At 42.4% G+C, this 26,946-nt stretch overlaps 1 protein-coding gene across 3 annotated transcripts in view; it reads right to left on the minus strand.

The window, feature by feature from the left end:
• LOC311100844 (golgin subfamily A member 4-like) overlaps positions 1–14,087 on the minus strand; it is a 63,771-nt gene extending 49,684 nt beyond the window's left edge. Inside the window, exons 1-3 of one of the 3 annotated variants that reach the window (XM_084141820.1) lie at positions 13,891–14,062; positions 5,452–5,532; positions 1,145–1,264 (exon numbers count right to left, since the gene is read on the minus strand). In XM_084141820.1, coding sequence (XP_083997946.1) covers positions 1,145–1,264; positions 5,452–5,532; positions 13,891–13,968 — 279 coding nt within the window. In that variant the 5' untranslated portion in view covers positions 13,969–14,062. Of the gene's footprint in view, positions 1–1,144; positions 1,265–5,451; positions 5,533–13,890 lie in introns of all 3 variants that reach the window. The other 2 variants (XM_084141821.1, XM_084141822.1) reach the window with 2 other exon arrangements.
• Between the last annotated feature and the right edge of the window lie 12,859 nt (positions 14,088–26,946).

The following is a 26,946-nucleotide window of genomic DNA, read 5'->3' on the forward strand; positions in this document are numbered from 1 at the left end:
CATGTAATAATAAAAGTAATAATAGATACACAATGAGTAACGATAACTTGTTAATTCTAGATGAGTGTGATGACAGCCTAGAGAAGGATTAGGCACATCTCTAAATGCAGATAATCTGCAAATCCTCCAGACAGACAGACAGGCTAGCCAGCCCATCCTGCTCTGTTTTTCAACAGCAATCTAGCCTGTAGCATAGTCTGTCAATTCCATTTCAATTCAGGAAATAAACTGGAATGTCAACCCCAACCCCGCTGGCTAGCTAAATGTTTCGGGGGGACAACTTGGTCTATTCTAAGAGCATGAGATTGCGACCAATGTATTGTGTGGTACTTTCCAATGGTATTTCAATAGATGAGGTGAGGAGGAATGGGAATGAGGAGTGTATTATTCTACTTCCTTCTAACACCAGCTTGGTTGTTTTGGTGTCCTATCTTTAATATAAATGTGTCACTCAACACCAATCAGAAGGGTATTGTATTGTTGGACGGGCTGTTTGTTTGACCACTACTAATAAATTATATTTAGATGGGGAAATATGTATAAAACAAAATAAATGAAAATCTTTCATGGCTCTAGGAAAAGCTTCAACTACGCAAGCTAAGTAGAGAAGGTCCGGAGGCACATCGCACGACTATAAACTCTCCAAACAAACAAAACAGAAGACTTTTGGGGTGAGAAGCAGGAACAAGGAAGGGAATGAAATCTATAGTAAACTATACAGGAGGTTGGTAGGGTTTCAGGGGCTAGCAACTATAAAGGATAACTAAAGAATCAGGATAACATCAATTTCTGTCAATGCCGAGACAACTGAAGGAGAGACTATTGGATAATAACAAACCGGCATACTGCACAAAGCACATCAAGCTTCTATCCCAACAGTCACATTTACAAACCAACAATCACTCCCAAGGGATAAGATGCAAGGTTAGGAGGTGGTGAGATGCCTTCAAGTTACGAACACCAAAGAAAACGGATAAGGAGAAGAAAAAGACAGAGAGAGCAGGGTTCAAGCAGTCTTCACTGGTTCTAAACAGCAGGCCAGCTCCTCTACCCTCTACCCAGGAGCGAGGGAAGAAGAACGAGGGGGGCAGGAGGAGAAGAGGCGGCAGGGGTGGGTGTGAGGGGGGGGGCGAACCGAACTCACCGCACTGGCTACCTGAGCAACCTGAGCTTGAGGAGCTTTGGGGGGTGGCTTTGATTGGTCCAGAGCAAAGATAGTATACTCAGAGAGAAAAGCAGGTTCGGCTATCATCCCGGCCAGCACCTGACCCCAGGTCAAAGGTCAGTGTGTCAACGGGACGACAGATGGGGGGGAGACAGAGAGCAATGAGAAAAACAACACCATGAGAGTGAGTGAAACAGTGCTGAGGAGAGTGTAGTCTGCCCAGATTCTCTGGAGAGACACTGGTCAGAGAGAGAAAACGAAAGTGAGAGAATCTGACAAAGAGAGAGGAAAACACAGAGCGAGAGAGTGAGAGACTGGTCAGAGAGAAACGGAGAGAAATAAAAAGATGGAAAGAACACCCAATCAACATTAGGACTATATGGCATTTACTGAATTTGACATCCCAGTATCTGTGTCCTCCATTGCGAAATTGCCTTTCATGAGATTGATAGAAAGGTAGGCCTAAATGTCAAATCAGGATGTCCAAGTCATCATTAACCTAAACATTATTTTCATGAGGCTAATTTGCCTACATTTATGTGGGGCACAGAAACAGTGAAGTCAAAGGAGTAAAGGCTGGAGCTGACGGTGATCTAGAGATGCTTTGAAGACGATGAGGAGAAGATGCCTCTAGGCTATCTGAAGCCATATAGTGGGATGGCCTTCCTTCAGGGGAGATGATAAAGCCGGGTGCTGTCTGAGAGGGCTACAATTCACTACCTCAGGCTGGATTTGGTTGGTGAATATCTTTGGCTTGGATTTAAAATGCAGAACCAATCAATTATTTGCTGAGGTAGCTTATTTCTTACGATGGATTTTGAAATGGATGTGTTGAAAATAAAGATGGTTAGCCTATGATCATGTGTATTTTTTTATTTGAAGATGTGGATATGCCTAATTGGATTTACTGTACAAAACGCTGTGATTTTAAGTCAAAGTCCTAATATTAAAATGTTGTTGTATATATTGCCATTCATCGAGATCCATCCAACTACACCTTAACTAAAGTCAAAAGTCTGTCTCAATTGATCAGAGTTCCACCAGCAGTCTTCAGACGATTATTGATTGTAGAAGCCGAACTGCTGCATATTGGCCGAGGCTACTTCCTCAGAACAGTCTGAGAACACGTCACTTCACTTGTTTAGGCTACATTCCAAAGGCAGAGGTCTTTCGAAAAAAACTCGGCATGCCGACACATTGTGGTTCACCCATGGAATTAATTGAAGTACTATCCTAGACCTGAACAATAAAACAACCAAACAATTGGCTAGGACTTGTTGAAGACAGTCAAAAAGGTTTAGCTACTTTTCAATAGTGCAAATGTTTCTTAACCCTATTCATTTGGTAATTTATTGTATAAAAACGTAGTTCAGGCCTAATAAGTGATTGAAATTAAGCAGGTCCTTAACTGAACCCCTGGGGCCCTGAATTGTCTGACTACTTAGTCCACAATTTCCTCTAACTAGGCTACATTGCCTCCATCCATGTCCGTCATGGTTTGTTTTAACCAGCTTTAAATCGATGCAGGGCTGAGACTTAAGGGATGATACTTGTTGAAGAGCTTATCTTTTGGGTGAGGCTACAGAAACTTTAAACCCTTGGAAATGCATTAGGGCAGTTTTATCATGATGCAGCAGAGCATGGGGGCGTAGTCCTCTGGAAGCACTGCAGACATAGGCCCAAGTCAGGGTCCAAGTCCTGGAGGGCCGAAACACTTCTGGTAGTTAACTGCACTCACCTGGGGCCTCATTTATCAATCACGCAATGGCACAAATCTGTGCGTAAACCATTTGTGGGATAATTTCCACAGAAAGTGTGAGATTTATCAATATGAACGTTTGCTTGCGAGTGTGTGTAAATGTCCACACAGCCATGCCAAGTGGTGGAATAAGGGAACTGCTGCTTGTCAAGCGTAGAATGGGGAAAATATATGTTGAAAATGTCTGAAATTGTGAGAGTAATAATTCAATAATTCTCTGTTTCATTGTATTTCCATTGTGAATTCATTCATATCTTGACAGGCATATAATTTGACCACTTCAGTGCAGTTGTTACGATAATAATCAATTTAAGTACTGTCATTTGTTCAATTAGAGGCACGTGTGAAAGTGAAACCATTGTTGAAATACTATAAAATAATTAGATAATGGGAAATCGAATTAGGCTGATCTTGCTCTGTTGGGAGATTTGTCACACGCTGCATTTAGCAGAGAACGTGTTTTAGAGACAAGTGGGACTTTTTTTTTGCAGAAAGTACAGATTGGCTCATCAGATATTGTTTCCCAAAACCAATCTTATACGATTTATGCGAGGATTTAAGACCTACTTTAAAAAGGCAAACGCATGCTATTCCGGTGCACATCCAAGTGCTATCCACCCTCGGGTTTTTGGCAACGGCCACTTTTCAGCGGGAGCTTGCTTGATCGGCATCTCACAGCCCTCGATGAGCCAATGTTTTGGATGCAAATCAGCAGCAAAACAAACATACAATTTCCATACAGCATCGCACAACAGGTTGAAGTCAAGATGGGTTTCTTTGCAATCAATGGGTTCCCAAATACGAACGGTGCAACAGACGGCACAAACATCGCCATAAAAGCACCATCCCAATACGAGTTCAACTATGTGAACAGAAAAGGCTTCCACTCTTAATGTGCAGGTGATAGGTTATGTGATGTGCAAAAGACGTTGCTGAACGTGGTGGTACACACAACCCTTTCATTCTGCAGAACAGCAATGTTGGCCTATACGCCTACATGAGGGAGCTGTTGAGGACGGATGGCTTATTGGTGAGTGTTGCCTACTCATTTGAAGTATATTTGTCATTGCTAAAGCAACTAATTGTCTTAATGGTCTTCTCTTTATAGCTATGTTTTTATTTTTACTGGTCAAGCCACAACTGAGCGAGTCAAATAAAACCTTTCGTTGTACTCAATCTCTGACACTAGCACCTCTATCTAATCTCGGAAACGTTATTTTATCATAGCTTTTTTTGGTTACGACGTTATATTCCATAGTACGGTGTTGTATATTCCCCACTGGCTTTAAAGGGATGATTTTGACCATATATAGAAATGCAAATAGCCAAGGTTGTGCATGAGCACTGAGAACAATTGGTATTTATCAATGGTTATGTGGGGGGAAATTACAAATTAGACATGTTATGCTGTTTTTTTACTTAAAGAATTGTCTATTGTTATTAGTTTGTGTTTGTTTACTGATACAAACTTGTCTTTGTGTGACTTAGTCATAAGACTGGGCGTATAGCTAAGAGACGTTTGGGTGCGACCGCAGCATGTGACACATCCCAAGTTTTACAATCTGCAGGAACTCAGCTGTGTGGAAATGTGTAGGAAGGAACAGACAATGGTGTGAGCTGTGGCAACGTCAGATATCTTAGTCTCCACAGCAAAGCTAATCACCTTTTACACTATGTTCCCCGCCACTGTTTCCACACATCTGCTAACTGCCACGTAAACAAAGAAAGTTGTACTTTTCTATAAAAGCTGAGACCCAACTCTGTTCGTTGGGTCCTTAACTCTGCACCATTGAGTGATTGCTAACTGCTCAATTTTTGCAAATCTTATAATAAAGTTGTTTGAAGAATCTACAGTCAATCTTCCTTTTGGTTAGAATTTCCACGACAGTTATCTCCTACCGGTGTGTGTATGAGGCTCGTAGAACTGTTTGATAAATCACACCTTTTCTATTCGTACGAACATTCTAAATTCCATTCGTAAGTAGTATTTTAGAATAGTATACACGCAATTTTGATAAATGAAGACCCTGGTGTCCGAGGTCTGAATCAGTCCCTGAAAACCAAACGTTTTTCGGCCCTCCAGGACCAGAGTTGAAGAGCCCTGGCCTTAGTCATCGATCCATGAGGTGATAGAGGAACAGAAGTAAACCAGGGCTTTAGGACCTACACATCATATCACTGATCTACTAGGCCTATGTCTAATGATGAACAGTAAGGGCCAGTTTCCTGAACACAGATAAATCATAGTTTCTACAATCTCCATTGAAAGTCTTTCGTAGTTCAGGTAGGACTAGGCTTAATATGTTTCCGGGAAACTAGCCCTAAGAGTAAGATCTAGGACTAATATAACATTATTGCAAGCAATCCTTACAAGAAAGTGATCCTAAGGTGGCAGTGCATTCTGTAGGCCTATTTCTCCTGGCTGTGCAAGCTGCTGTTGCAGTGTAGAGCCAAAGCATATCAACAGAAGACTGTAGTGTAGGTCAGATGATATTACATACATCATTGGATGACACTCATGTCTTACCTCTCTATCACTAGGGGAGGCTGAGGCATCTTGGTGCAGGGAGGGGAGGGTGTGGCTGCTACGTCTCTCTCCAGGGCCAATCTTAGGGAAAATTATTGATATTTATCATGATATAAACAACACGTTTGTCCAACATGTTCAAGCCCACAGAGTAAGGATTTCACACTACACATAAGAAAAAGGCATCTGTTAAAGCTAGATAATATTGTTGTTTACTTGGCTATCTTTAGGTAAGATTCTAGTGTTGACTCACTAACAGACCAAGCTACCCTTACTAAACAATAGGCTACTATTTTCTGTAAACATTGCCAGCTTGACAGACAGGTTTTATAGACACAGACTATGGAAACACATTACCTTGAGATCCACAGATATCATGGGTTAAAATTCAATGATTATCCAGTAGGAGTGACATGCATGGAGCTGTCCAAATGAAGCCACCAGCTGACTGGCTAGACAGCTACAAGGAACTGTAGCTACAGTATTAACAAGTCCACTCAATCAATTATTTAAAGATGATCTGGCTGGAGAACATTTAAATAGTTCCACAGACAGCTACAATTGATTTGATTAAATGTACACAAAACAATAACTATTGTTCTGTTATTGTGTTTTTAACATGTCACATATAGATTAGCCAAGCTAGCTAGCTAGACTTTGGTTCGGAGCTGCTCAGACGTGACTCCCTAAAAACACAATACATCTACGACCGGAAGTGACTTTTGTGGATATTTTATAGCAGTTGGCAACCAACTTTATGGTGCATTACTGCCACCAACTGAACTGGAGTGTGGACTAGAGACAGAGAAGGTCTAAATCCTACCCAATATTTTCATCTCCCTAAGGAAACAAAATACAGAATTAAATACTACATCCCTTGAAGATTACCCCAGCAGTTCACTTAAAATCTTGGTTCTTCAACCCCATTACTCCTCAAATCTAATAACAATCGCTCCCTTTCCCTCCCATATTTCTGGCACTGAAATAGAATGTGTTCCACTGTTTCCATCTACTCCTGACAATGATCATACCATCAATGTTTCCTCACCAATTTCAATGTACTATGGAGCCTTGTGTGTCCCAGTATCAGCCTTGTGATTACACTTTCCTCCCTTCTCTCGGCCTGAGGACCTCCCTGCCCCCACCTTTTCCTGAATCTTATACAGGTGTCTTCCCTTTCCCACAACTCTTGCCATTTGTTTTTAACCACTGTTTTTATCAACCCCTTGGCTTATGCTTTACTGATTGACAATTCCATCTCAACATTAGGATGTTTAAGAGCCTAATTGGCGATAACATCCACCTCAATCCCCTCTACTCCCACATGAGCTGGTACCACGAGGAACATCACAAATACCCCCATCTGTCTCACCCTATACAAGCACTGCAAAACCTCATTCAATACATCCTGTCTGCTCCGAGACACAAATTAATTTAAGGTCATTGGTGCTGCACAAGAGTCAGAGCAGGTGACTACCCTGTCTGGCCTCATCTCCTCCACCCACTCTGCAGCCAAGAGTATGGACATCAACTCCAGATAAATGATCCGTTGCTCTTTTTGTCACTGCCACCTTAAACTCAGGAACACTAAAAGCTGTTTTAGGGTCCTTAGATCCATATGTGAATATATTCAAGAAAACATAGTATTGTGTTGAATCTACTCCTTCCTCAACAGCTCTTACCCTCTCAAGCAACCCAAGATCTATCACTGGCTGAGGGAGCAACCAAGGTGGGATAGCAGGAAGAACCACCGAGGGGCTAAACTCCCTCCCAACAACCCCATCTCTCTGGCCATGCCATTGCCTATCCACCCAAAACTTGTATTCAGATTTTGTTCATGTTCCCAGCACTCTAGGAGCACCTTTTTTGTAGGATGTGTAACCTTATGTCCTTGAAGATTTACCCAATATATCATGGTTAGCTGTTGTCTTCTTAACTTTAACGGCAATTCTCCCAACTCTACCTGTGTTGCTGCCACCGCGGAGGTCCTGAGTGCTCCACAACATATTCTTAGGGCTTGGGCCTGGATTACATCTAGTTTTTTTAAAGATGTCTGAGCCGCTGATCCATATGCTACACTTCCATAATCCATTGATTACCTTAACAGCGCTATATATAGCATTTAACGCCATTCTATCAGCCCCCCAGTCCATTCCTGACAGGCAACGCATCACATTCAATATTTTCTTTCCTTTGACAACTACTCTGTTAATATTACATTTACATTTTAGTCATTTAGCAGACGCTCTTATCCAGAGCGACTTACAGGAGAAATTAGGGTTAAGTGCCTTGCTTAAGGGCACATCGACTGATTTTTCACCTAGTCGGCTCGGGGATTAGAACCAGCGACCTTTCGGTTACTGGCACAACGCTCTTACCCACTAAGCTACCTGCCGCCCCAATATGCTCTGCCCATGTCATTTGAGTGTCAAACCAGACCCTCAGAAACCTAAACACTCCCACCCTCTCCAGATTCCTTCCATACAACTTCAAGTACATATCCTCCCCAACCTTCCTCATAGAAAACTTGAAGCCCCACCTGAGGGACCACTGCTCAACTTCACTGATCGCTTCTTGAACTCTCCTGGCTGTATGGGTAATATTTCTCCCTCTCTTCCACAGTGCCGTGTCATCCGCAAACAATGACCTCCCAATATCAGGTCTCACCTGGGAGAATACATTGTCAATCATAATGGATAACAACAAAGGACTAATTACACTTCCCTGGGGGGTACCATTATCTACCGCATAGCTTTCTGACAGAGCTCCCCACCCTCACTTGTATTGATCACCCAAAAAGAAAGTCCTTTATCCAATTAAAAACCCTTCCTCCAACCCCCATGACATCCAGCTTGATAAGTAGGCCTTCCTTCCACATCATAGGCCTTCTCTACATCGAAGAAAACAGCTACCACCACCTCCTTATTTGCCTGTGCCTTTCGTATGACTGACTCAAGGCACAGTACAGGATCCATCGTTCCCCTGCCTTTCCTGAACCCACTTTGATCTGGTGACATTAGTCCTCTACACTCCAGAAAGTAAGTCAGCCTTTCCGTTATCATCCTTTCCATAAATTTACATACATGAGATGTCAACGCTATCGGCCTATAGCTTGAAGGACTAGTAGGGTCTTTCCCTGGTTTCTGTATCGGCACCACTACAGCCTGCTTCCAACTTCCAGGAAGTTTCCCTTCCTGCCACACCTTATTGTAAAGGCCCAATACTTTCCCCTTTGCAGTGTCACTGAGATGAGCCATCATGATGTAACATCTCATCCTTCCCAGGAGATGTTACCCCAGCTTTAGCTAATGCTCTCTTCATCTCAGGGGCATTCAATGAATCCCCTACCATCTCTCTCTAATCCAGGACCCCCGGATGTTCTCCTCTGACCAACTCTCCCACGCTGCCCCTCTTCTGTCAGATTATTTGAGCTGTGCACCTTCACAAATGCCTGGGCTAACATCTCTGCCGTCTCCATATCTCTCACTGCAACAATCTCCTTACTTTGCAGCACAGGGAGATCCCAATCTCATCTGACCCTATTCATCCTCTTAATCATCCCCAATATCTCTCCCACAGGAGTGGTCCTGCCTCTTAGCTGTCCTAATGATCCTCCTTACTACTGCTTGTGCTTGTTTATACTGAATCAGGTGTTGGTAATTATGGGACCTTTTCAACTTTCTGAAAGTCCTGTTCCTACTCTTCACTGCTTTTCTACACTCTTCAGTCCACCATCCGATCCTCGTTTGTTAAGACAAATGACACTGCTGGTCCTGCTCACACTGCCCTACCCTATGCTTTGACTTCTTTCTCCCCTCTCTCTCCAGATAAAATCTTGCGACTTGTGACTGCAGGCCGCCCAACAACCTGCCCGCTTGACCCTATCCCCTCCTCTCCTCTCCAGACCATCTCCGGTGACCTTCTCCCCTACCTCACCTCGCTGATCAACTCATCCTTGACCGCTGGCTATGTCCCTTCCGTCTTCAAGAGAGCGAGAGTTGCACCCCTTCTCAAAAAACCAACACTCGATCCCTCTGATGTCAACAACTACAGACCAGTATCCCTTCTTTCTTTTCTTTCCAAAACGATTGAGCGTGCCGTCTTTAGCCAACTCTCTTGCTATCTCTCTCAGAATGACCTTCTTGATCCAAACCAGTCAGGTTTCAAGACTGGTCATTCAACTGAGACTGCTCTTCTCTGTGTCACGGAGGCTCTCCGCACTGCTAAAGCTAACTCTCTCTCCTCTGCTCTTGTCCTTCTAGACCTGTCTGCTGCCTTTGATACTGTGAACCATCAGATCCTCCTCTCCACCCTCTCCGAGCTGGGCATCTCCTGCGCGGCTCACTCTTGTATTGCGTCCTACCTGACCGGTCGCTCCTACCAAGTGGCGTGGCGAGAAGCTGTCTCCGCACCACGTGCTCTCACCACTGGTGTCCCCCAGGGCTCAGTTCTAGGCCCTCTCCTATTCTCGCTATACACCAAGTCACTTGGCTCTGTCATATCCTCACATGGCCTCTCCTATCATTGCTACGCTGACGATACACAACTAATCTTCTCCTTTCCCCCTTCTGATAACCAGGTGGCGAATCGCATCTCTGCATGTCTGGCAGACATATCAGTATGGATGACGGATCACCACCTCAAGCTGAACCTTGGCAAGACGGAGCTGCTCTTCCTCCCGGGGAAGGACTGCCCGTTCCATGATCTCGCCATCACGGTTGACAACTCCGTTGTGTCCTCCTCCCAGAGTGCGAAGAGCCTTGGCGTGACCCTGGACAACACCCTGTCGTTCTCCGCTAACATCAAGGCGGTGACCCGATCCTGTAGGTTCATGCTCTACAACATTCGGAGAGTACAACCCTGCCTTACACAGGAAGCGGCACAGGTCCTAATCCAGGCACTTGTCATCTCCCGTCTGGATTACTGCAACTCGCTGTTGGCTGGGCTCCCTGCCTGTGCCATTAAACCCCTACAACTCATCCAGAATGCCGCAGCCCGTCTGGTGTTCAACCTTCCCAAGTTCTCTCACGTCACCCCGCTCCTCCGCACACTCCACTGGCTTCCAGTTGAAGCTCGCATCTGTTACAAGACCATGGTGCTTGCCTATGGAGCTGTGAGGGGAACGGCACCTCCGTACCTTCAGGCTCTGATCAGTCCCTACACCCAAACGAGGGCATTGCGTTCATCCACCTCTGGCCTGCTGGCTCCCCTTCCTCTGCGGAAGCATAGTTCCCGCTCAGCCCAGTCAAAACTGTTCGCTGCTCTGGCACCCCAATGGTGGAACAAGCTCCCTCACGACGCCAGGACAGCGGAGTCACTCACCACCTTCCGGAGACATTTGAAACCCCACCTCTTTAAGGAATACCTGGGATAGGATAAAGTAATCCTTCAACCCCCCCCCCCCCCCCCCCCCACAAAAAATAAAATAAATAAAATAAAAAACAATTGTAAAGTGGTTATGCCACAGGCTATAAGGTGAATGCACCAATTTGTAAGTCGCTCTGGATAAGAGCGTCTGCTAAATGACGTAAATGTAAATGTAAATGTTTCTCCCCTCAGTACCCATAGGAATCACCTGCCTTGCTCCTTCTCCTCCCTGTACCCATAGGAATCACCTGCCTTGCTCCTTCTCCTCCCTGTACCCATAGGAATCACCTGCCTTGCTCCTTCTCCTCCCTGTACCCATAAGAATCACCTGCCTTGCTCCTTCTCCTCCCTGTACCCATAGGAATCACATGCCTTGCAGGCCCCTGCTATTGCTCCTCTTACTCCATCATTGACTGTTTCTTTACCTGAATTTAGATTAACCTCAGACAGCTCCTGTTCACCCAACTCCTGAAACTGACCACACTCTGCTTTTGCAAATATCCATCTCCTCAATCCATTTCCTACTGAATCTTCCACCCTCATTCCTACAGTACACATGATAGGATAGTGATCACTACCCCCTGTAGAGTCCTCCACAAACTCCCAACTACATTTCATTTTAATTTTAGTCATTTAGCAGACGCTCTTATCCAGAGCAACTTACACAGTTAGTGAGTGCATACATTTTCATACTGGCCCCCTGTGGGAAACGAACCCACAACCCTGGCGTTGCAAGCGCCATGCTCTACCATCTGCCTGCCATTGAACTTGAGTTCAGAGTAAGATCCAGAGCAGATTCATTTCCCATTACTGGGTCAATCCTGGTTCCCCGGCCTTCATTAAGACTCACAAAGCCCTTTCTCATCAGGTAGTTCCTCCAACACTTGTCCATTTACATCAGTACGTAACCCTCCCCAGAGCGCACTATGAGCATTAAAATCCCCACACCACATTACCCATCTCGACCTTCTACATTCCCAAGGGCCATCAACTCTAGTCTCTTACACGGGTTGTAAAAGTTCACTATGACCATATTCCCCCCTCCCAACCACACCTCTACCACTACATATTCCTGTTCCACTCCCTCTCCCACACACCTATATGGAATCCCCCGCTTTATAAAGGTAGCACATCCTGCCCCTGCCACCCCTACAGACTGCAACATAACCTTGTATTACAAAATCTAGAGTAGGTTTAAGCCATGTCACATCAGGTTTGGCTGGTAACTCTTCAAGAAACTGTTTGAACTCTTGCCCATTAGCCATCAAACTTCTGGCATTGCATTGAAGGATTAACACCATTATGAAAATTAACCAATACATGATTCCTGGCTGGACTGATTCTCAATCTTATTGAGGTCATCCTGTACATTTTCCCATGTCAGTCCTGTGATCCAAAGATACTTCACTGCCTGCTCCACTATGATCGGAATCTTCTTAGTCTTAGATTGTAATTTTTCCGTGCAATTGATTGCTGCTGTTACAAATGTAACAACCTTCCTCATGTCTCCTACCAGTCTTGTGTTCTCCTCCACTCTGCTCCCTACATCACTCCCAACCTGCATCTCAATCTGCCATGGAATACCTGCTCTTCTAGGTGCCCCGCTTGTTTCTGTGTGAACTACCTTCACTGCTTCTGCATACGAGATTTTACGCTCACTCCGCGCCTGCTACGTTTACACCTGTCTTTTCATTACTGCACAACCCCCATATGCCACACTATGGGTTGATAGTAGTTACAGCACTTTAACTGGACCCAGTCTTCACATTCCCCATATGCATGTTCTCCCCACACTTCACACATCTTCTTTTGCCTTTACACACCGCCATCACATGCCCAAACCTTTGACAGTTATTGCAACGCAATGTTTCGGAACATAAGCTCGCACATAGTAACTTATATACCCAATCCTACATTTCTGGCAGTACCAGCTCCTCAAAGTTTAGTAGCACTGACAGGCTATTCTTCCCATCTCGTGTCATCTGAAGGCACTTTGCCTCAATAAGAGAGCCTCCTCCTTTATTTCTTTCATGTTAACAATTTCTGGAACTCCTGTAATAACTCCCTTCACCCACTGCCACCCAGTTTGATCCATCACAAGAACTTTAGCAGACACAACCTCTCCTACTTTACTCTCCAAATCCCTTGTTAACGCGATCGGACTCACCGCCGTGACTCCACCCTCATCCTTAAATTTCACCAACACCTTGAACTCCAATTCTCTTAGTACAACACTGAAAACCGAACCTCCCTCATCACTACTTTCCTCCGACAAGACCTGCAAAGGCTCCTCAGGCTTCCTCTTCTTCTTAACCTTTAGTCTCACTACTTTACCTCCACCTTTTCCCACTCCACTCCTTCCCATCCTCCTCAACTCGTAACCCCCCTAGCTACCTTTCCATCCATCTCTGCTCCTGTCCAGCCCAGTGTTGCTCAAACACCTCCACAGGACCTCGCGCCAAACAATAAAACAATATCACTGGCTTTCGACGTTTCGTAGCAGGTTAGGAGTTCTTACTTTACCTCAGTGGTTAGGAGAACATATGGCGCTTTCAAGACAACTGGGAACTCGGAAAATCATGACATCAGTGATTTTCAGGTAGGAAAGTCGGAGATCTAGAAAGATGCCAGAGTTTCCAAGTTGGAATTCCAAGTTGGATGACCATTCAAAACGATTTTTCCCAGTCGGAGTTCCCAGTTATCTTGAACACACTGAAGAGTTCCGGAGTACCCAGTTGTTTTGAACGCAGCAGGTTAGGAGAATTAGGCGTTCTCCTAACCTGCAACTAAAAAGGTCACTTCCGGTTGTAGTTATATCGAAGGGGCGTGTTTTTAGGGAATCTCCAGACTCTGAGATGCTAGCAAATTAGTCGTTTTGCAGAATAGTGGAAGATACTAGACATTTGAATGTGGATACGGTTGTTGTGTTTGACCGAAAACATTAAGGTATCAAACTAGCTAGCGCGCTAGTTATCTAGTTAGCTACGCAAATCAAAACCGAAATAGTTCTGCCCTACTAGCTACCATGACATGTTAGTTCGAACAGCTGAGCTTGACAACTGGTAAACCAACCTGGGCCTGTTGGGGTGACTGCGCATTCCTTTGCGGCGATTGCTCCTCGTTTATCTTTTGCTTTAGTTTCTTGAACATCTTTTCACCCCGATGTTGCTTCCAAGCGAAATGTATTTTATTTTAATGTAATTCCTGCATCCAATATTGTGTATTATTCCTGGTCACTCGTCTCTTCTTGCAGGTGACCAGTGTAGTGCGCATGTGCAGCCGACGTGGAGCAAAATGAGCGACAGAGTATTAAGTAACGGCAAGCGGAATGGGACAAACGATGCCAGTGTTGCCGCGTTCATACACTAGTCGGAACTAGGAAACGTTGACATTACCGACTTGCTGGTTCGTTGAACGCGGCACGTGTCTATAACTACAACCAGTTAGCAAGTCGAACATTTCAGAGTTTGCTAGTTCCGACTAGTATCTGAACGCAGCATGTGTGGGTTTGGGAGACACTATTTTCAAGCCATTTCGCCTGGTGGGCGGTGTTATACATCACAGTGCATGGGCGTACAGTCGTGGTCAAAAGTTTTGAGAATGACACAAGTATTGGTCTTCACAAAGTTCGCTGCTTCAGTGTTATGAGATATTTTTGTCAGATGTTACTATGGTATACTGAAGTATACTTACAAGCATTACATAAGTGTCAAAGGCTTTTATTGACAATTACATTAAGTTTATGCAAAGAGTCAATATTTGCAGTGTTGACCCTTCTTTTTCAAGACCTCTGCAATCCGCCCTGGCATGCTGTCAATTCATTTCTGGCCCACATCCTGACTGATGGCAGCCCATTCTTGCATAATCAATGTTTGGAGTTTGTCAGAATTTGTGGGGTTTTCTTTGTCTTGAGGATTGACCACAAGTTCTCAATGGGATTAAGGTCTGGGGAGTTTCCTGGCCATGGACCCAAAATGTAGATGTTTTGTTCCCCAAGCCACTTAGTTATCACTTTTGCCTTATGGCAAGGTGCTCCATCATGCTGGAAAAGGCATTGGTCGTCACCAAACTGTTCTTGGATGGTTGGGAGAAGTTGCTCTCGGAGGATGTGTTGGTACCATTCTTTATTCATGGCTGTGTTCTTAGGCAAAATTGTGAGTGAGCCCTCTCCCTTGTCTGAGACGCAACCCCACACATGAATGGTCTCAGGATGCTTTACTGTTGGCATGACACAGGACTGTTGGTAGCGCTCACCTTGTCTTCTCCGGACAAGGTGTTTTCCGGATGCCCCAAACAATCGGAAAGGAGATTCATCAGAGAAAATGACTTTACCCCAGTCCTCAGCAGTCCAATCCCTGTACCTTTTGCAGAATATCAGTCTGTCCCTGTTGTTTTTCCTGGAGAGAAGTGGCTTCTTTGCTGCCCTTCTTGACACCAGGCCATCCTCCAAAAGTATTCGCCTCACTGTGCGTGCAGATGCACTCATACCTGCCTGCTGCCATTCCTGAGCAAGCTCTGCACTGGTGGTGCTCCGATCCCGCAGCTGAATCAACTTTAGGAGACGGTCCTGGCGCTTGCTGGACTTTCTCCAGCCTTGTCCTCGTCAACACTCTCACATGTGTTAACGAAAGAATCACTGACATGATGTCAGCTGGTCCTTTTGTGGCAGGGCTGAAATGCAGTGGAAATGTTTTTTGGGGATTAAGTTCATTTTCATGGCAAAGAGGGACTTTGTAATTAATTGCAATTCATCTGATCACTCTTCATGGCATTCTGGAGTATATGCAAATTTCCATCATCAGAACTTAGGCAGCAGACTTTGTAAAAATTAGTATTTGTGTTGGACTCCCGAGTGGCGCAGCGGTCTAAGGCACTGCATCTCAGTGCTTGAGGCGTCACTACAGACCCCCTGGATCGATTCCAGGCTGTATCACAACCAGCCGTGATTGGGAGTCCCATAGGGCAGCGCACAATTGGCTCAGCTTTGGCCGGTGTAGGCCGTCATTGTAAATAAGAATTTGTTCTTAACTGACTTGCCAAGGTAAAAATAAATAAAAAATCTCAAAACTTTTGACCACAACTGTAGATTTCAGCAGCCAAAGGGGTGACACAGTTGGTGCTTTAATGACAACTGGGAACTCTGAATAAAACGAGGTCAAATCATGACTTCCGTTCAAAACGGATGACCGTTCAAAAGATTTTTCCCAGTCGGAGCTCGTTTTTTCCCCGAATTCCCAATTGTCTTGAACGCACTGACGTCTGATGAGATTTCCGAGTTGTTTTGAACGCGGCAAGTGCTAAAGCAGCAGCTACTCTTCCTGGGGTCCACACACAAAACATAAAACATTACATAGGCTAATACAGAACATAGACAACAACAGCTTGGTCCCCACAACCCCTCAATGGTCATGCTGCTCCCGCTGTGGTCATTCCCCCACACCCCCTAAACTCTCTTTACTCTTTTTCCACCCCAATGGACATTTATTTATTCATCACTGCTACAGGTAAAATGTATACAGTGCTATTTATATTTATATTTGTGTTGTTTTTTACAATTTCTATTATTTTATTTCACTTAGTCCTACAAGATTTTCACTGTACCCTGCAATCACACCTGCAACCCTGTACATGTGACTATTAAACACTGAATCTCTTAATATGAATCTTAAGGAGAGAACTACATACATCTAAATACATTTAAGCGACTAGCAACGTTAAACATGTCCAAACCACGTTTTGTGCGAGCTAACATAAATGTGTGGCTAGCCATGCTGTTTTCAGTTGAATAGTTACTGTTAAAACGTAACGAAATAGCTTTTAAATCAACTTCTACTGGTTACAGCCAGGGTTGCAGCATGACTCGCTGTGTATCCTTTGTGTGAAGATGCAGTGTAAGATCTGAACAGAAGAGGGCACTGTAAACCATTAGATCGATAATGGCTGGACAAAACTAGAGTAATGTGACGTCAACGCATCTGGAACCAAACATTTGCATCTGGTAGGTATAGTCAGAGATTCTATACCGTCTCTGATATAGTATCACAATAGTCAAGTCTGAATATTAATATTTAATATAATATTAATAATAATAATAACAATAATAAATTGCATTTCTATAGCGCTTTTCATAGAATCTCAGAGCAAAAATCAAACAAGCAATATACAGTATCATGACAGGTCAACCAATAGAGGCCAAGTATTTGAAAGCTGCATCCTCCGAAGATGGAGAGTGTCAGTTCATGGCTTGAGTGGAGATAACTGGTCATAGGATGGTAAATGATGGTGATGGAGTCTGCTGATGATCTTGTAGCCACTCTTATATGTAGTATAGTTAATGAAGTAGTGATACTTTTCTTGTAAAAAATAACCAAAATGACTCCTATGCAAGAACCTTCAACCAATCAGCTCCACCATTTTCATTGACCCATCCCGTTTAACACTTTCTAAAGATACCTTCGTGAAAAACAAAAAATTGTGATGTCGAAGAAACCCTATTTTCCCTTTTCTTGAGAAGACGGTCGTGTAAAGGTGTTGTCGGCTGTGCGCATCGTAGAAAGACATCTGCTCTTAAGGAAATTGTGAATGTCATGGATACATTAGAACTAGTAGATATATGGAGGCTTAAATATACTGATCTAGTGAGATATACATGGCGGAGACTGAATCAAGCTAGTCGTCTTGACTTCTTTTCTTATCTCATTCTCGTTGGCACCAAAAGTAAAAAAAAAAGTGTTGATAGGGGACAGAATGCGGTCGGACCATCATATAATAGGCATATACATTACTCTTACTGAAATTCCACGTGGGCGAGGATATTGGAAATTTAATCAAAGCCTGTTGGATGATAATTTATTTATAATTAGAACAAAGGAATTTATAACTGACTTTTTCCAACATAACATAGGTACAGCGAATCCCCTTATTGTATGGGACACCTTTAAATGTGCCTTTAGAGGCCATGCAATTCAGTACTCATCTCGAAAACAAAAGCAATTTAGGTCAAAAGAGTTTATACTAAGAAAGGAAATAGAAAGTCTAACAGAACAGATAGATGGCAATAAAAACTGTAACATAGAGGCTCAGAATAAATTAGAGGAAAAACAAAAAGAAATGGAGAAACTTATTCAAGAAAGATCAAGTGTAATATATTATAAAAATAAAGCAAACTGGATGGAATATGGGGAAAAATGCACAAAATTATTTTTTAATCTTCAACATAGGAATGCTACCAAAAAGAACTTAATGAAACTGGTTACAATTGACGGAGTCACCCATAATTCACCAAATGATATTTTGAAGGAAGAAACAAAGTACTTTAAGCATATGTTTTCTTTTCAGTCGCCTCCATCTCCTCTAACTGAAGCTAATTGTAGAGATTTTTTTTCTATTGATAATGTTAAATTAACAGCCACACAGAAAGACTCATGTGAAGGTGAAATTACAGAGGAGGAACTTCTGGATGCAATTAAAGACTTTAAGTCCGGGAAAACTCCAGGGTTGGATGGCATACCAGTCGAGGTATACCAAACCTTTTTTGATACACTAAGAGGACCATTATTAGCATGTTTTAACCACTCCTATGTAAATGGTAGATTATCTGACACTCAAGAAGAAGGTCTGATCTCATTATTACTAAAACAGGATACAAGAGGAAAATATAAAGATCCAGTCCATTTACAAAATTGGAGGCCCCTTACACTTCAGTGTTGTGATGCAAAAATCCTAGCAAAATGTATAGCGCATAGAATTAAAAAGGTATTGTTGGATATTATTCATTCTAATCAGACAGGTTTTTTACATGGAAGATACATTGGAGATAATATAAGGCAAGTATTGGAAACAATAGAACACTATGGAAAATAAATAATATTGTCTGATGGTGATGTGGATATACTCGGAATACATATCCCAAAGGAAATAAATGATCTCAATTCAATACATTTTAATAGAAAGTTAGCAAAAATAGATAAGATTTTACTACCATGGAAAGGAAAATACCTGTCAATTTGTGGAAAAATCACCCTGATTAACTCTTTAGTATTATCCCAGTTTACCTATTTGCTTATGGTCTTGCCTACGCCTAGCGAACAGTTTTTTAAATTATATGAGAAAACAATTTTCAATTTTATTTGGAACGGCAAGCCAGACAAAATTAAAAGGGCATATTTATATAATGAATATGAATTCGGAGGACAGAAATTATTAAATATTAAAGCATTAGACCTATCACTAAAAGCTTCAGTCATACAAAAGTTATACTTAAATCCGAACTGGTTCTCAAGCAAATTAGTAAGATTGTCTCACCCAATGTTCAAGAAAGGCCTTTTTCCCTTTATTCAGATTACAACCTCTCACTTTCAGTTATTTGAAAAGGAAATAATCTCCCAAATATCACTATTTCTAAAACAAGCCATAGAAAGTTGGTTGCAATTTCAATGTAATCCTCCAGAAACGACAGAACAAATAATGCAACAATTATTGTGGTTAAATTCAAATATACTAATTGACAAAAAACCTTTATTTTTTGACAAAATGTTTAAAAAAGGTATAATCTTCATAAATTATATCATCGGTAGGACTGGTGGAGTTATGTCGCACATGCAGCTAACAAAACATATGGAAATGTCTGCTCTACCCAAAATTACAACCAAATAATTGCAGCCTTACCGCAAAAGTGGAAGAGGAAAGTGGAAGGGGGAGAAAGTAAGGAACTTGTCTGTCGGCCTTGCATTAAAGAACATAATTGGTTAAGGAAAACTGTGATAAATAAAAAAGTATATCAGTTTCACTTAAGGACCAAAGGATTGACAGCCGTCCCATATAGATTGCAAAATAGTTGGGAAGAGATCTTTGACGTACCGATCCCATGGCATAGCGTTTATGAACTGGATTATACACCGGATTCAAAAATTAGAATCTTTCAATATAAATTATTGTATAAAATTCTTGCTACCAATAGAATGTTATTTATATGGGGTATACAATCTTCCCAGCTCTGCAGATTTTGCTGTGAAGAGACAGAATCATTAGATCATTTGTTTTGGTTCTGTCCATCTGTAGCTTGTTTTTGGACACAGGTCCAGGAATGGCTAAAGGATTGCAATATTTACCTGGAGCTAACCTAGCCGATAGCATTACTGGGTGATCTGAAAAGTCATAGTCAATCAATCAATAATATAATAATACTTTTAGCAAAAATGTTTATTTTTAATTCACAATCTGTAGAAGCAATGAGAATAGAAAGGTTCAGAACTTTTGTAAAACATCACAGTACGGTTGAAATATATATGGCAAATAGAAATCCTATATGGATGGTGTTAAGAGATAGATGGGAGGTATTGAATAGAGTTGAAGGATGGGACTAATAACAAATAACAACAAATAATAACAAAGATAGCTAATAATGGAAGCATACTGTGTCCATAATAAGTATATAGGTTGTATGTTGGGAGCTTTTGGGAAAGAGCACAGTTAGAAAGATATGGCATATAGAAGCAAACCGGATAGACATCAGGAAAATGATCGGAGAGGTTGAAGAAGTTCAGGAGCAAAACAAAAAAAAAAAAATATATATATATATATATATATATATATATATATATATATAATATAATTATTGTAAAATTAACTCTGTCCATGAGGTGTAGATAGTAAGTATAGACCGGAAGTAGAGGCCTGGGCATTGTTGTTCACTAATTTACTCCAAGTGGGGAAAGGATGGTGGGGTTGAAAAGTAATAAAGGGGAGTATATATATATTTTATAAAAAACATGGGGGATTGGAAGTGATGCAGACAATTACATTGATAGAAGATACAATCTATCTGCAATATTAAGCTGATCCATTCCCCCCCCCCCAAAAAATAGAAATCTGACCATGGGGAGGTTCCACATAGATTCCAATATCGGCAATTCTTTGGTACGAAAGGATCCTGATGGGTTCCTCGTAGACAACAATTTGTCCCATATTATTCAAACCAATGCGGTAGAATCCATCATCAGGAGGAATGGTCTCAGAGATGTCTCCTCTGGCCAAAATCAGCTCCACGTGACTCGATTATCCACTTCCACATACATTCGGGCACTACTCCGGGCTTTCTTCAAAGGTTCATGTAAAGTTCATGGCTCCACGGTGTCTCCACAGTGATTGGCATTGAGACTTCCGTGGTTGTGGTAGGTGTGGTGGATGGTGGTGGTTCAGTCTGGAGAGGCTTGGTAGGTGTGGTGGATGGTGGTGGTTCAGTCTGGATAGGCTTGGTAGGTGTGGTGGATTGTGGCGGTTCAGACTGAAGTGTCTGGACGGACTTGGGCAGTGCCAGTCCACATTTGTCTAGTTCTACAGAAATGTCATTGAGGAGTTCTTCAGAGATCTTCAGTTTACCCTTCAGTCTCATGCTCTGTAAAAAGTTGAAGCCAAGTAGCCCAACGATGAGGAGGATGCCAAGAACAGACACAGAGAGAATCACCACAGAGACTGTCTTGGACGTCTGAACCACACCAGTAGGCCTATTGCCCTGAGGCACATCAAGATTATGTCATCGTCGTCCAGATTATCTCCATCGTTGTCAGGTGTAGCTGGTGTCTGCTGTGTTTCCCCATTTGGCGATGAGCTCCAAAACATATTTTTGCAACCTTTAGGAGCTTTTTCAGACTCATTTGAGTTCACTGGCAGCAATTGCCATCAATCGACATTATAAGAAATACATTAATTTAGCATAATTTGAATGCATATTCTACATTACCATGGCATTCCAGCATCAGTTGAAAGAACATTCTAAATTACCATAAACATTATTGCATCACAATACCAGGACAGCCATAGCGAGTGTATCCATGAGTTTACCAGTCAAATTGTCAGGGTTAGAGGCTCTAAGCCACTTCTATAGATTATATTTGTATGGTCACAACAAAACATAGCAGAAATCACGACTCGAATGTGTGCGGCTGCTGTCCATGGTGCTGAAGTTGATTTATCTTGTTGTGTATTTATGGAGGCCTCCCTCCCTCGCCTAACCTGAGACCATCATGTAATAAACATATACATCAACATTGAATTGCATGTTTTCAAACACCCCTCTATGAAATAACAAGTCTATAATATTATTATTGCTTTGTGTTTTATGTTGTAAATGCGTCTGAAACTTTGTGTGCTGCTATTTTGGCCAGGTCTCTCTTAAAATAAAAATGAATGACAAAATTAGTGAATACTTCATCACTGGTTAGTAAAAGGCTTTGTTGAAGGCATGTTATTTGTATGATGAAGTGTGTGTAAACTGCTTTTAATCTCTGTAAAAGAGGTAGGCCTTCTCCCTGCATAACATGTCAGCAATCAATTTGTAAACGATCTATGAAGCCCATGGAACTAACCTCAACGGAGAATGTGCACAAAAGTGTATTGGTGAAATTTCCAAACCTTGTTTACCCACAGCCGCTGTATGATTTTGTTATTGTGTGATGTTGCTACGGAATGTCTGGAATATCTGTGTTCGGTCTGCATACAGTATGAGCTTATGTACAATGGAGTTTGTTTGTGCATGGTCACTGGTCAGGCATGTAAATGACTGAGTGGAAATACCAAATGAACAAGTCAATCTTGCTACTGGGTCTAAACACTTGATAATGGTATGATCTTAACGCTTCTTGTCACAAGCCTATAGGCCAGGGGTATTCAACACTTCCCCTACAAATTCCGGAGCTTGCTGGTTTTCAGTTGTACCTAATAATTAATTGCACTCACCTGGTGTCCCATGTCTAAATCAGTCCCTGATTAGAGGGGAATAATGAAAAAATGCAGTGGAACTGGCTTCAAGGTCTAGAGTTGAGTTTGAGAGCTATAGGTCATAATACTGTACCTGTTCATGCAGGGCAGTATGACTTGCCTGGTTAAAATGTAATCAGCAGACAACTGTCAGCTGTCAGTCCTCTTCTTATCCCGCACACACACACACACACACACAAACACAGACGTTAGCCCTCCTCTTTTCCACATGATCACATCTGAAAACACTGCATCATCTGTGGACATTACTGTATGGATTTCTTACCGGATGCAAACTCGTAGTGTATTCGAGTTTTAAAAAGGCTTCTAAAGTTAGTGATTTACACTTTTAAATGTCAGACTTGATTTGCCCTAACGAAAAATGTCCATTAATTATAATCCACATAACAATTCACTTTCCTGTTGCTGCAGGATTATTTTCCTGCTGTAGCAAACTGGCTCAAATTAAGATCCTACATACAGTGGGGAGAACAAGTATTTGATACACTGCCGATTTTGCAGGTTTTCCTACTTACAAAGCATGTAGAGGTCTGTAATTTTTATCATAGGTACACTTCAACTGTGAGAGACGGAATCTAAAACAAAAATCCAGAAAATCACATTGTATGATTTTTAAGTAATTAATTTGCATGTTATTGCATGACATAAGTATTTGATCACCTACCAACCAGTAAGAATTCCGGCTCTCACAGACCTGTTCGTTTTTCTTTAAGAAGCCCTCCTGTTCTCCACTCATTACCTGTATTAACTGCACCTGTTTGAACTCGTTACCTAATTAAAAAACACCTGTCCACACACTCAATCAAACAGACTCCAACCTCTCCACAATGGCCAAGACCAGAGAGCTGTGTAAGGACATCAGGGATAAAATTGTAACCCTGTACAAGGCTGGGATGGGCTACAGGACAATAGGCAAGCAGCTTGGTGAGAAGGCAACAACTGTTGGCGCAATTATTAGAAAATGGAAGAAGTTCAAGATGACGGTCAATCACCCTCGGTCTGGGGCTCCATGCAAGATCTCACCTCGTGGGGCATCAATGATCATGAGGAAGGTGAGGGATCAGCCCAGAACTACACGGCAGGACCTGGTCAATGACCTGAAGAGAGCTGGGACCACAGTCTCAAAGAAAACCATTAGTAACACACTACGCCGTCATGGATTAAAATCCTGCAGCGCATGCAAGGTCCCCCTGCTCAAGCCAGTGCATGTCCAGGCCCGTCTGAAGTTTGCCAATGACCATCTGGATGATCCAGAGGAGGAATGGGAGAAGGTCATGTGGTCTGATGAGACAAAAATATAGCTTTTTGGTCTAAACTCCACTCGCTGTGTTTGGAGGAAGAAGAAGGATGAGTACAACCCCAAGAACACCATCCCAACCATGAAGCATGGAGGTGGAAACATCATTCTTTGGGGATGCTTTTCTGCAAAGGGGACAGGACGACTGCACCGTATTGAGGGGAGGATGGATGGGGCCATGTCTCGCGAGATCTTGGCCAACAACCTCCTTCCCTCAGTAAGAGCATTGAAGATGGGTCGTGGCTGGGTCTTCCAGCATGACAACGACCCGAAACACACAGCCAGGGCAACTAAGGAGTGGCTCCGTAAGAAGCATCTCAAGGTCCTGGAGTGGCCTAGCCAGTCTCCAGACCTGAACCCAAAAGGAAATCTTTGGAGGGAGCTGAAAGTCCGTATTGCCCAGCGACAGCCCCGAAACCTGAAGGATCTGGAGAAGGTCTGTATGGAGGAGTGGGCCAAAATCCCTGCTGCAGTGTCTGCAAACCTGGTCAAGACCTACAGGAAACGTATGATCTCTGTAATTGCAAACAAAGGTTTCTGTACCAAATATTAAGTTCTGCTTTTCTGATGTATCAAATACTTATGTCATGCAATAAAATGCAAATGAATTACTTAAAAATCATACAATGTGATTTTCTGGATTTTTGTTTTAGATTCCGTCTCTCACAGTTGAAGTGTACCTATGATAAAAATTACAGACCTCTACATGCTTTGTAAGTAGGAAAACCTGCAAAATCGGCAGCGTATCAAATACTTGTTCTCCCCACTGTATATATGTTCTCTTCAGAGCACAACATGTAGCCTACCATTACGCGTTGCCTCTCCTGTATGTCATTGCTGTGCTTTGTTTTTGAACGGTATCAATAAAACCAGATAGCACATACAAAACTCTACAGTAGTACTGCAATGTTGAAAAAGAGCTGCAAATAAGCATTTCACTGTACCGTTTACACCTGCTGTATCCTGTGCACGTGATGAATAAACGTTGATTTGATTTGAGTAGCCATAAGGGCTTTTGTGCAACAAAGAAAACGTACACCCTAGTGTTGTAGTTCCTTTCTTGCACTAACATACTACTTACTATGACTGTGAGATGTGGTTGTCGTACCTATAACAACTGTACCTTAAGATGAATTCACTAACTGTAAATTGCTCTGGATTAGAGCATCTACTAAATGACTGAATTGTAATGTGTATGTAAGTGCTGTTACGTTCAAGGAGTTGGCTAGAAGGTCAGGATATTGGACATTACACTCTTGTTGAAACACATGTAGACTAACTGTACTGTGTTGTTGTCTCTCCACAGTCTCTCCGAGATTCTCCATCCCCCGTCGCTAGGATCCATCAAATCAAATGTCATTTCACTAAAGCATAGTACATTTACATTTACATTTACGTAGGGATGGCTTCCCAGGTGATACAGTTGAAGTCGGAAGTTTACATACACTTAGGTTGGAATCATTAAAACTCATTTTTCAACCACTCCACAAATGTCTTGTTAACAAACTATAGTTTTGGCAAGTCGGTTAGGACATCTACTTTGTGCATGACACAAGTAATTTTTCCAACAATTGTTTACAGATAGATTATTTCACTTATAATTCACTGTATCACAATTCCAGTGGGTCAGAAGTTTACATACACTAAGTTGACTGTGCCTTTAAACAGCTTGGAAAATTCCAGAAAATTATGTCATGGTTTTAGAAGCTTCTGATAGGCTAATTGACATCATTTGAGTCAATTGGAGGTGTACCTGTGGATGTATTTCAAGGCCTACCTTCAAACTCAGTGCCTTTTTGCTTGACATCATGGGAAAATCAAAAGAAATCAGCCAAGACCTTAGAAAAAAAATTGGAGACCTCCGCAAGTCTGGTTCATCCTTGGGAGCAATTTCCAAACGCCATCTGTACAAACAATAGTACGCAAGTATAAACACGATGGGACCACGCAGCCGTCATACCGCTCAGGAAGGAGAAGCGTTCTGTCTCCTAGAGATGAACGTACTTTGGTGCGAAAAGTGCAAATCAATCCCAGAACAACAGCAAAGGACATTGTGAAGATGCTGGAGGAAACAGGTACAAAAGTATCTACAGTAAAACGAGTCCTATATCGACATAACCTGAAAGGCCACTCAGCAAGGAAGAAGCCATTGCTCCAAAACCGCCATAAAAAAGCCTGACTACGGTTTGCAACTGCACATGGGGACTTTTTGGAGAAATGTCCTCTGGTCTGATGAAACCAAAATATATATTTTTGGCCATAATGACCATCGTTATGTTTGGAGGAAAAAGGGGGGTTTGCAAGCCGAAGAACACCATCCCAACCGTGAAGCACGGGGGTGGCAGCCTCATGCTGTGGGGGTGCTTTGCTGCAGGAGGGACTGGTGCACTTCACAAAATAGATGGCATCATGAGGAAGGAAAATTATGTGGATATATTGAAGCAACATCTCAAGACATCAGTCAGGAAGTTAAAGCTTGGTCGCAAATGGGTCCTCCAAATGGACAATGACCCCAAGCATACTTCCAAAGTTGTGGCAAATTGGCTTAAGGACAACAAAGTCAAGGTATTGGAGTGGCCATCACAAAGCCCTGACCGCAATCCTATAGAACATTTGTGGGCAGAACTGAAAAAGCATGTGCGAGCAAGGAGGCCTACAAACCTGACTCAGTTACACCAGCTCTGTCAGGAGGAATGGGCCAACATTCACCCAACTTATTGTGGGAAGCTTGTGGAAGGCTACCCAAAATGTTTGACCCAAGTTAAACAATTTAAATGCAATGCTACCAAATACTAATTGTGTGTATGTAAACTTCTGACCCACTGGGAATGTGATGAAATAAATAAAAGCTTAAATAAATAATTCTCTCTACTATTATTCTAACATTTCACATTCTTAAAATAAAGTGGTGATCCTAACTGACCTAAGACAGGGAATATTTACTAGGATTAAATGTCAGGAATTGTGAAAAACTGAGTTTAAATGTATTTGGCTAAGGTGTATGTAAACTTCCGACTTCAACTGTATCTTTGGCCAGACTCCCAGAACCTGTT

The sequence above is a fragment of the Coregonus lavaretus genome (genome assembly GCF_964263955.1).
Source record: "Coregonus lavaretus genome assembly, chromosome: 25".
Taxonomy (NCBI): Eukaryota; Metazoa; Chordata; class Actinopteri; order Salmoniformes; family Salmonidae; genus Coregonus; species Coregonus lavaretus.